At 45.0% G+C, this 11,333-nt stretch overlaps 1 protein-coding gene across 1 annotated transcript; it reads left to right on the top strand.

Moving 5' to 3' along the window:
* Positions 1-5,954: 5,954 nt before the first annotated feature.
* LOC142793690 (uncharacterized) lies at positions 5,955-6,719 on the top strand. Its single transcript, XM_075885800.1, has one exon. The coding sequence runs from the start codon at positions 5,955-5,957 to the stop codon at positions 6,717-6,719; it is 765 nt and encodes a 254-aa protein (XP_075741915.1).
* The last annotated feature ends 4,614 nt before the right edge of the window (positions 6,720-11,333 follow it).

Genomic DNA, 11,333 nt, shown 5'->3' with positions numbered 1-11,333 from the left:
CAGATGTGGAAAACCGACGAACGCAAGGAAACATCACTGTCGCTGTATTCCTTGATGTCCAACGAACGTACGACACAGGGAGTCACGTTCACGTTCTGGAAGGCCTGGTGTTACAGGGATTCAAGGGCAAGATAATGCGTTGGATCGCTGACTTCCTGAAGCACCGGTAAATTTATGTAGTTACGCAGGAGGACCCAACGTCAGAACATGACGTCAACCAAGGAGTGCCACAGGGCAGCGTGCTAAGCCCTACTCTCTTAAAGCAGTCATGGCACAGCTCCCGTTTAATCTTCCACCTAACATCAGATGTTGAGTGTATGATGATGATATAAGTATATGGACGTCTGGTCCATCGTTTTCGGATGCCCAACAAACTTTACAAGACGGATTGGATCATGTAGACCGTTTTCCACGAAAAAGAGGTATGGCACTGAGTCTGGCGAAAACAGCCATACTACCGTTTACATTAAAAAAGACCTGGAGATTTCCAGATTATTCAGCAAAACCAGCCTATTCAATTGGTAAAAACTCATAGATTCTTGGGAGTAATTTTAGACCGGAGACTAACATGATCGCCTCATGTCCAGTCCCTTGAACAAAAAGTGAATCAGGCCATTCGAATCTTCCGGCATCTCTGCGGGGCCAAATGGGGTGGTACTACACAGTCGTTATTAGCCCTACATGTTGCCTGGATACGCCCCATCGTAAGTTACTCACTGCCTCTGCTGCACGGACTTCCAGCCTCCACCGAAAGGAGACTTCAATTGTTATTGGCAAGGAGCTTGAGGATATGTCTGGGGTTGCCACGGTCAACTTCCAGTGCTTTAGTGTATGCAGAGGCTCGACAACCACCTTTGGCTGTACTCCGAGCTGAAGAAACATCTTGAAACTTGTTTGGCATTTTCACGCAGCATGAAAGTCATTATTTAGCTGATGCACTAACACAAAGGACGGCAACGAGACTACAGGATAATGTATTATCATTTAGAGCAGTAGTACCAGAATTTAAACGATGGAAACCTTCAAAACCACCTTGGACGCTGCCGCTTCTCAACGTTATTTGTGAAATAGACGGCATAGAGAAGAAAGCAGACATGGCGCCTCTATAGTAACGACACAGATGGTACTTCATCTTATACAATGCATAATGAAAAAACGAAGATATATACAGATGGATCTTGCACTGAAGAAGTGTCAGACTGTGTGGTCTTTATACCCGAAATTCGGAAAAAGAGAATGTACAAATTATTGCACAAATCTTCTTCGACGACAGCAGAATTGGTGGCTATATTATAAGCAGTTAAGCTTATTTTCGAGAATCCTGAGCCACGAAAGTGGGTGATAAGCACGGATAGTAAACCTGCTCTTCAGCTAATTCGAAATGCGAGATCACTTTACAAAAATGGTTTCCGCAATGTATTGCAGAAACTGTGGAATATGCCTCATCGCAGGGTCACAATATCGTATTCCAATGGATACCCAGTCACATCGGAATAAAGGGAAATGAAGAGGCTGACAGCCTTCGAAAGAAAGCATTGAACGAAGGACGGAATTGTGCAATCCCTATGTCTGGGGCGGATATTCCACATTTTATAACGCAACGAGCATTGTTTGTTCAATGGAAAAGTGGTTTCATAGCCCTAACTTAAAGGAAACAGTACTTTATGAAGTTCATCCACACAGAAAATGTTTCATAGCGACAGACCTCCCACGACACCTAGAGACACTAATCCACAGACTTAGATTGGAAGTAGCATACACAAACAGCTTCCTGCACAAGATACATCAATCCAACTCACCGGAATGCCATTGCGGTGATGCAGAAGAAAATGTTCGCCATATTCTTGTGGAGTGCGCTAAATACGCGAATGAAAGAGAAAAATTAAAGAACAAATTAGCAAGTTTGGACAGACGGCCCCTCACTTTTGAGAAATTACTTGGACCATGGTCTGATATGCATCTTCAGAAAAAGGCGAACATCTTCCTGGCAGACTTTTAGTGGAGACCAGACTGGATGAGCGCCTGTGATAGACAGCCAGGGATAGATATATATGAATTGTGTTAGTGCATATACTGATAGTAGAAAAGGCAGGTGTGCGCGTAAACAGTTTATGACAGTGTGAACTGCTGTAAGCAAACTGTGTATTGGCATGATATTTGAACTTGTTTCAGTGTGCTATTATGTGTTTTTATTGTTCATTTATGGGTACCGTTCCGTATTATTCTTTTTTTTTCGCTGCAGAACTTCATGATATGGAGTAGCCGAGGCAATATGCACCTCAACCTCTCCACATCAAAACAGTTAGAACAGAACAGAACAGAACAGAACAGAACAGAACAGTATTCATGGGTAAGCGGTGAATTCGCACGTTGAGTTATATCTGTATGGCTACCCGAAAAACCGGATTTTATTAATTTTGTTTTTGAACAGTTTTACCTCAATACGCCCCATTATCAGTTATCTGAGTAGTGTGCCGGCCATTTTTAAAACAAGAATTTAAGAGGCCTGACAGAAGTTGTACTTTTTCTTTTCTTAGTGATGACTCTTTTTCGCTTTTGGCCAACCATCCAAGATTCTAGAAGGGCACGCTCAACTCAGTGTAGAAAAAAAAATCTGATACGCTGCATAAAGAACTAAATAGCGTCAAAAACGATAGGCAAACACTTTATGACACAAACAGCCGAGCGACATGTGCGCTTATTCTGCTTTTTTTTTCGTCTTTTGTCTTTAGTAAACGACATGATGTATACGTTATACCCTTTTTTATCTGAGCTTCTCCAGCGCACAAAGAAAATATGTCGACACCGTTGGCCCGAGGCAATTTTGAGTATTTTCAAGTACGAAGTAAGCTACGTCACCTTGCGAAAGAAAGACAAGACGTAGCTCTGAGTTTGTTTTCGCTGGGGCAACTTAGCGGAAATGAAGCTGCGAAGAGGGCAAGTTTTGCAAACGGTTGGGTTAGTAACACTGTCATAACGACTATTTTCTTTGCATCTCGACTTCTCGGCATGTCATGCCGTCAGCACGTTGGTGTGGCATATCGTCGTTTCGGTCCACTATAAAAAGAGTACGTGCCATAAAAATTGGCTGAACGCTGGGCGAAAATTGGGACAGACGAGTGTGCCCTACTACGCACATTATGAGATAAAAGAAGACATTATGTTTGTCTTGGCAGTGGTGTGAGAATCTCCTTCAGAATCTTCGAATTAACCTGGAGCGCAAGGTTTTTATCTCAAACTAGAGACACAAACGTGCATCTCTACGATGAAGTCATCTGTTTGAAACACCAATTTTTGAAACATATCTGCACCGTGATGATGGGTAAGCATATCGGTGGTGAAGCAGTGAAGAGTGAATAATTCAGAATGAAAGGTTCGATCTGACTACTCCATACATTATGTTTGAATTAACAGTGGTGTCGTAGTGCTCAATACATTGCACGAAAATACTCAAATCTTTTATCTAAAATCAGAGACACAAACGTTCATCTCAATCGTTCAGTAATCTGTTCTAAGCACAACAACTTGCCACGTATGTAGTTCCCTTTAATCTGCCGGTCGCAAAAAGTTGCCTCCCACTAGGCCCGGGCGTAATTTTTGTCGATGCGTCTTATTCAAGTGTGAGGCCCAAGGGACGGTTTTCAGCTCTCCCATAGTAGAGTACCGAGTACTCTAAATCGTCAACCACTATTTCTAAACACTGGTCGGTTGTTTGTTCGTTGGTGTTCGAGTAACTCCGTGAACTCGTTCGCGGCATAATTTTTGTCGACATGGCCTCATCAAGTGAAGCCTATTGGACGGCTTTCAGCTCTCTCGTAGTAGAGTACCAAGTGCTCTAAATTGTTAACATCTTTTCCTAAGCACACAGCTGATCTTTGAATGTGCGAGGCTCCGTTCACTGGCACGGCTCTATGCTCTCCCATAATAGAGTACCATGTACTCTAAGTCGTTGAATACTTTTTCCAATCACGCATCTCCGCAAAGAAATTGCGCTTTATTCTCGATTGGTCTACTGAAAATGAAGAAGGCAGCAGTTTGCCAACAAATAGCCCACGAAGTAAGTGGAGCCTAAATGCCCTGCCTTGAATGCTGTAGGGAACTGACACCGGGCATGTAAAAGAAAAAGCAACTTAGAATAAACTGCATTCCTACTCAGTCTTCCGACAAAGTTAGTAGAGCTGAGACACCCTTCCCTACATTCTCCATTTCAAGATTGGCGCCACTGATACCCCATCAAATAAACAGTCCTCAAACAATGTGGTGAAATGAATCGGTGAAGCCCTTCTTCTATATCTCATTGCCCATTATCACTGATTTGATTGGGGGAAGCACAGTCGAACACTACATGATTTGACCATTCCTAGGTTTGTGTGAGAGGAGCTCAAATATCCTCCTTCCCTACATGACTTGTTTGTTGGCATGAAGCATACCGAGTAAAAATAACATTTACAAAAACAGGTCGCGCATTTGCCTAGACAAAAGTCATCGTGATTTCAGAATTAGTACATCTTTCGCTTGTTAAACTGCTTGAAGTTGTTCATTTAGAAGATTATGAAACTGAGAGAACGAGTGAAGATTTTTTTAATTGATATAATGAGAGCACGTCGTCCCTGATCTATTATCATGTGAATGGCTGGTTATTTATACCTTCGCCATGCTTAAAAGATAGCGAAGAATAAAAATTGTCTTACACAGTATCCGTATGCTTCGAACTACCAATTATAATTTAGCTCTTGTTTGCGTTGTCTGGCTTTTCTGCTTTGGCATAAGCTCATCCTGTTACAAGACACTGGTGGCAAGTATCCTGAGGAAGTGAATTTTTGCACACGCACCACTGTATAAAGATGGCGAAGAGACCAGGTGTATTTGCCTTGAAAAGTCACATGGAAGTATGCAAAAAGCACTTGAGGGTGTGACTGCGTCTCTTCACAATCTAATATCCCGCTATACCTCTCTGTCTACCAGCGTAGAGACCACATCATCATCATTATCATCATCAGCCTGACTACATCCACGCAGGGCAAAGGCCTCTCTCTTGTTCCATCAATCAAACCAGTCCCGTGTTTTCTGCTGCCACGCTATACCTGCAGACTTCTTAATCTCATCTGCCTACCCAACTTTCTGTCTCCCTCTTACGTGTGTACTTTCTCTTAATATCCAGCCAGTTACCCTTAATGACCAGTGGTTATCTTGCCGACATGCTACGTGCCCGACCATCAGCATTTATTTTTCCCACTTTCACTCCTATATAGTTAACCCCATTTCTTCTTAGACCCACTCTGCTAACCTCTTGTCTCCTAAAGTTACACCTATAGAAATTTTTTTCGATAATTGGCAGAGTCATCCTCAATTGAAGTTGCGCGAAAAGTCGTTTTTATAGTAAAGCTTATTTATTTGTTTGTTTTATTGTCATCAATATGAGTCGTGAAGCGATTCTCTTAATGTAACCTGCTTCTTTTTAGCATATAAACTCCCGGCATTGATTTTTCAGTCTTTTTCTCTGGTTTTTAGGTCTCCTGAAAAAGCCGGAAAAAAGTCAGGCGAAAGCTTTTTTTTAGCGTCTTTAAAGTATATTCGAGAACCCTCACAGGAAGGTTGATTGATGTTTTTATAACTAGGCGAGATTCTTCAAGGAAGCTCTGGTATGTTGTGACGCGCTGGGCTCTAGGACTTGTTACGACAGCTGAAGTTTCGCACGGACGTTTATTTATTAGGGAGATTTAGAATAACGTTTGCAGACGCTGCGGGCGTGCGGGCATAGCGGGTGTTAAATATTGTGTGAACAACAAAGATAGTCATTATCATCATCGTGGATTAGAGCAGCATTCGGAATAAAGAAGAGGTCAATCGGGTGGGCTTCGCCATGGGGCACGGCGGCTCGTTCTTTCCCTAACATTTTGGTGCACGAAAACGGGGAATCAGCCCCTTCGGGGACTTCCCTGAATGTCACGACCATGGCGACCGCTGACCATCTTCGGAAGAAGCGCAGCTTGATCAGAGCTGGTGTCACCCGAGCCATAGCAATGTTATCAGACCTGCTGCAGCAACCGGATCCAGACGCCTCCCAGATTACCGGCCACATGGACTTCCTGAAGGATAAAGAAGCAGCACTTTCGAGGCTCGACGAGGTCATTCTGGCGTCAACGGATGCAGAAAACCTGGATCATGAAGTGGAAACAGCAGACGAGTACAACGAAAAGATTCTTTACGCCGTGTCAAGAGCCAAGTTCTGGCTAGAGGAACGTGAGAAGGAAGCCACAATGCAGTCGCGAGCCACGGGACCCGGGCCAAGCAACCTAGAATTTCCAAGCTCCGGCGAAGCAGCATGGCAGGTGAGAGCGCACTCTCCGCTTGCGGTTGAATTGCCCAAGCTCCAGATACCAACTTTTGATGGTAGTCTTTGTAGATGGCAGTCCTTTTGGGACCATTTTGACGCTACCATCCACAAGAATACCGAGCTACTGCACAACGAAAAATTTAAGTACCTCCTCACCTACTTGACCGGGAGCGCGAAGCGAGCTGTCGAAGGCATTCGTCTAGCGGAGCAAAATTACGAACTTGCAATCAAGACCCTCACGAATCGCTTTCTACGCCAGGATCTCCTTGTAAACGAGCATGTTGATAATCTCCTTGCACTGAGCCCTGTGAAAAGCTCGTCAGACGTCCAAAGGCTTCGTCTGCTGCACGATAGTGTGCAGTTACACGTTCGTGCCTTGTAAGGCCTAGGAGTTGCGCCCGACCAGTACGCGGTGGTCTTAAACCGTGCCCTAATGCGATGTCTGCTGGAAGATCTCGCCATTATGTACGGACAGAAATCTAAAGAATCGAACTGCGCCTCCAGCATCGCCGAAACGCCTGAAGACCGAACGCGGCTAGCCAAGGATTTACTAACGCTTCTCCGCATTCAAGTGAAACCCGGGAGGAAGGACCTTCGGAGGTGAGACGGAGCGGCCTTCACGAATTTCAACAGCCGTCGTAGCCTCGAGGACTTTTCTGGAGCCGCCGTGGGCAAAGCTGATGTGCGAGGCCGAACCACCGCTGAGACCTGGGAGCCCGACTCCGGTTGCCACTAAGACTACTAGGAGAACACATGGAATGACGTCCGTGCAGGCATCGTCTGGAGGTTCGCTAGACGGGAGCCCTCACGTCTACTTCGGCTCCGTCCCGACTCGCCCTTCACGACGACAGCCCGATTTTCACTAGTGAACACAGTCAATAGGTCAACGACGTGCATCTTGACAGTGCAGCCCCGTGAGTGCAGGCATCGTCTGGAGGTTCGCGAGACGGGAGCCCTCACGTTTACTTCGGCTCCGTCCTGACTCGATCGCCCTTCACGATGACGGCCGATAATCGCAAGGCGAGACAGTCCATGGAGGTCGACTACGTACATCTAGAAGGTGCATCAACGTGAGTGCAGGCATCGTCTGAAGGCTTGCGAGACGGGAGCCCTCACGTCTACTTCGGCACCGTCCCGACTCGCCCTTCACGACGACGGCTCAATATTCGAAAGATCACGAAGAACGACAGCCCGACAACTTACGGATATTCGTTGTGCGAACCGTCTGTGATGGATGCCGAGTTGACTCCGACTTCGCCTCGTGACACGGCTGGCCAGTGACTTCTCACGTTTCCGACACCAGACCGGATTATGGAGGCCCTCTACGAAAGGCGGAATCAAACACGCAAGGCTGTCACGCAGGTGATCGCAGATATCGGACAGCTTTGGCATATGAACCACCCATCAATATGCGAGTACCGAATTTTGGCTGAACAGTACGAGCTTCTTAGAGGAATCGATGAGAAGATTTCAAACACAGTTGATATCGATAATTTGGAAGCAGAAATGAAAAAAGCCGAAGTTTATGAACGCCAGATTATTCTAGCGAGGGTGAGAGTGAAGTATAAGATTGAAGATGTACAAAAGGCTCGGCAAAGTCACGTGGAAGCGATAAAACAACGGATGAGAGCAGAAGCAGAAAGGAAAATACTCTTTTTCTCTCTGTCACCACCGTCTAGCCATTACGTGCGGAATAGCAATCTTGTCGCACAGAAGCTAGATCAGTTGGCCTCAGGACAAAAGGGGGAATATAACAGCAGCTTACAAACCAGGGTTCCCACGACAGAAAAGGCAAACCAAGAACCCAACACCGAAAAACAACCTCCAAGTGTGAAGACACCTTCCACGACTTTAGAATTCACGCCAACGGACTGTATCCACGATAGTAATGACAGACTATCTACAACAACTCAGCTGATCATTTGGAAGACATTTCTTTGATAGGAAACTGGAAAGCCTTTCAAGATCACAAGGGTAAACCGCCAGGTCTTAAAGGTGAATGCACGCCGAAGACAACAACTCCAGACCAAATAATATCACCACCAATACGCTTAGAAGCGCCTGGCGGAAGCAAGACAAGACCACTTCTTAAGGCGAGTGGAAAGAGAAAGAATACCGCGAGGACACACATGCAAGTGCCTTGTACTACATTTAGGTTCTCCTCTTTTAGGAAGCTACAAACGTCAAGGTTGAGGGTAATACGGAGGACCCATCTTATTTCAGCGAAAAATGCCGAAATAGCATCACAGCCACGTATAAGATAGAGCATACCAAAACAGGAGGAGACGGCTGCTGCTTCTGAGGTAATCAAAGGCAAGACGAGAAAATCAAGAAAACTGTCCAAAGCGAGCTACAGTAAAACATCGGGGAAGAGAGTGCATCATCGTTGTTCATGTGAACCTAAAGTGTTCATCGAAAGTTCAGTATGGGGAACACGTTCAAAAGCACGCATTTGAAACAAGCATCGGAAACACCACTGGAATATGGATGGTCCCATATGGACTGACTTGGAACTCGATTAACTACTGACTAGTATTGTGTACTAAGAACCTGGGTGTGTGTTTAGTGTTCTTCTTCGTCATGCGTAATTATGGGTGCGCGTATGGATGTTAAATATTGTGTGAATGACGAAAATAGTCATTATCATCATCGAGGATTAGAGCAGCATTCGGAATAAAGAAGAGGTCGATCGGGTGGGCTTCACCATGGGGCACAGCTGCTCGTTATTTCCTCAACAACGGGCACCATATGAGATTTAGAATAGCGTTTGCCCCTCCTAAGGAAGAGTCTAGGGACTTAAGCTGCCCCGCAAACTCAAATGCACGGAAACTACACATAGCCTCGACACCAGCATTCGCGGGCCGCATGCGGGCCGCACACGCCACCCGCTATTTCGGATTTTCTGTGGGCGGGCCGCGAATGTTAATGGCGGCCCGTGTACGATGCATGCGCAGTGGTAGCAACCGCAATGCAATGGCTCGTGGTGCGCTATTCTAAAACTTCCTATTTTCTAAGTTATAAAACAACTTATCACTACATTTTGCTACAAGGAGAAGAAGGAGAAGACAGAAAGCATGTGTCACTCGCCCTCTTCGTCTCTTCTCAAGTCCATGTTTCAATGGGCTACCGAGTTAACAATCTTTTAAAAGACCTGTATGTGTTTTTTTTTCCGCTTATTTCGCAGGTTTGAGATGAAGATGAGATGCATGTCACTCTTCTTTCTCGAAACCTCTTTTTTCAACTTGCCAGTGACTTCAGAAATTTTGTGCCATATTCATGTTTTCTGCGGTTGAGTGTTACAAAGGTATTAATTACCAAGGGGATTTAAATTGACACTGCTACTGTTTCATTCTAACTACCCAGACACCCTGACATAGTTTCAACGCCATCAATACACCTGTAACTTTGCATGTCCCTTCTTTCTTCGTTAATCTTTGTTCCGTCCTCGAAGCGTTTATCTGCTTTTTGTTTACACGTTTCTGAAAGTATCGTTATCAATCACTCATTCTTTTAGCTAGCACATTGATCGAACTCGGCTTGTTTTCACACGTGTTCCGTTATCGTACTCTCGGCGTTTCTTCACATTTGTCACTGGATCGATCAATAGAATCGATCTCTGGTGTGAATCTTGCCCCCGACCGGCTTCACAAACCCTCTTGTCCTCCTGAGCACGCTTTGGTGGCCCCGAGATTCTAATAGCCGACCGTGCATTTCTATACAAACCCACGGGGCCTTGACCCAGAACAATGTACCTCTGTTATCTCCGTGCCACCTTCATTCATTTTCATTTTTGGGGTTTAACGTCGCAAAACCACCATATGATTATGAGAGACGCCGTAGTGGAGGGCTCCGGAAATTTCGACCACCTGTGGTTCTTTAACGTGCGCCCAAATCTGAGCGCACGGGCCTACAACATTTCCACCTCCATTGGAAATGCAGCCGCCGCAGCCGGGAATCGAACCCGCGACCTGCGGGTCAGCAGCCTAGTACCTTAGCCACTAGACCATCGCGGCGCGGCCTCCGTGCCACCTTTGTTTTCTCCTTGTGACAGCTCTTTAGCTAAAGGTTTCCTACTCAGTGGAAAAGGTAGTTAGAGCTAAAGTATGCAATATGTGTGCTTTTAGCGTTTCATAGTAACGTAAACATAAGCGTAAGTGTCATATTAATAAAAGCATTAAGCAGTGCTAAGGGCATTTTCTGCTGAATTCACGTTTTATGTAACCGCATTTCGATGGTGAATAACGGCGAGATGACCCGAGTTGTTTGATTTGGCTGGGTTTCAATATATATACCCCAGAAGGAAAACGGAAATTTTCAAAATAAATTCGAGTTGTTAATGAGAATTTTTGTCGTGACACGTAGAAGCAAGAACATCGACACATGTTGGTTGTAATACGATCTACTAAAATGTGCTACTACCGAGATGTCCACATCGTGCTCACCAATAGTGGCACAGCTCAAATGTAACGAATACTAACAACCCGTTCAATGTCATGCACATTTAAATGTATATGTGCTCTAGAATAAAGCGTAAGCTGTCATTATACCTTTGCAGTTTCCATGTAGTAACTTAGTGTCTTGTTGAAAAGAACACAGTTGAGCTTATTGAGACTGTTGTGTAGGTCAGGATCAGGTACATGTAAGTTTGTGCTCTATGTTCTATCAAACTAAATGCAGACGTGCTCAGCCAGACATTAAATTATGACTAAATGGGCAAGCAAAACTTCGTCATCATGAATAAATTCTGCACTTTTGCTTAATTTCCTCCGTTATTCACTTGTTGATTGGTGTGACGTTTCAGCGGCTTCCATTTCAGTGCAGAGTCATAGGAAACGAGCATGGCGATAGTGTGGCTCGGGCAGCCCCTGAAGGAACACAAGAAAATACCATAGCACTTTCAATGTCTAACATTGCTAGCAGTCTTTCAAGGCTTTCACAGGAGATGACGATCTCTATATGGTGCCCAGCAAGCAGGCTGACCAACCAGACAAATCAT

This window comes from Rhipicephalus microplus, chromosome 2, assembly GCF_043290135.1.
Source record: "Rhipicephalus microplus isolate Deutch F79 chromosome 2, USDA_Rmic, whole genome shotgun sequence".
In the NCBI taxonomy this organism is placed as follows: domain Eukaryota; kingdom Metazoa; phylum Arthropoda; class Arachnida; order Ixodida; family Ixodidae; genus Rhipicephalus; species Rhipicephalus microplus.
Note: the sequence above shows the minus strand (reverse complement) of the source record. Positions and strands in the feature narration are given on the sequence as shown.

What these genes read in the sequence shown, in the direction of transcription:
- LOC142793690 (XM_075885800.1), top strand. Translation starts at nt 5,955, where the DNA reads ATGGCGACCGCTGACCATCTTCGGAAGAAGCGCAGCTTGATCAGAGCT.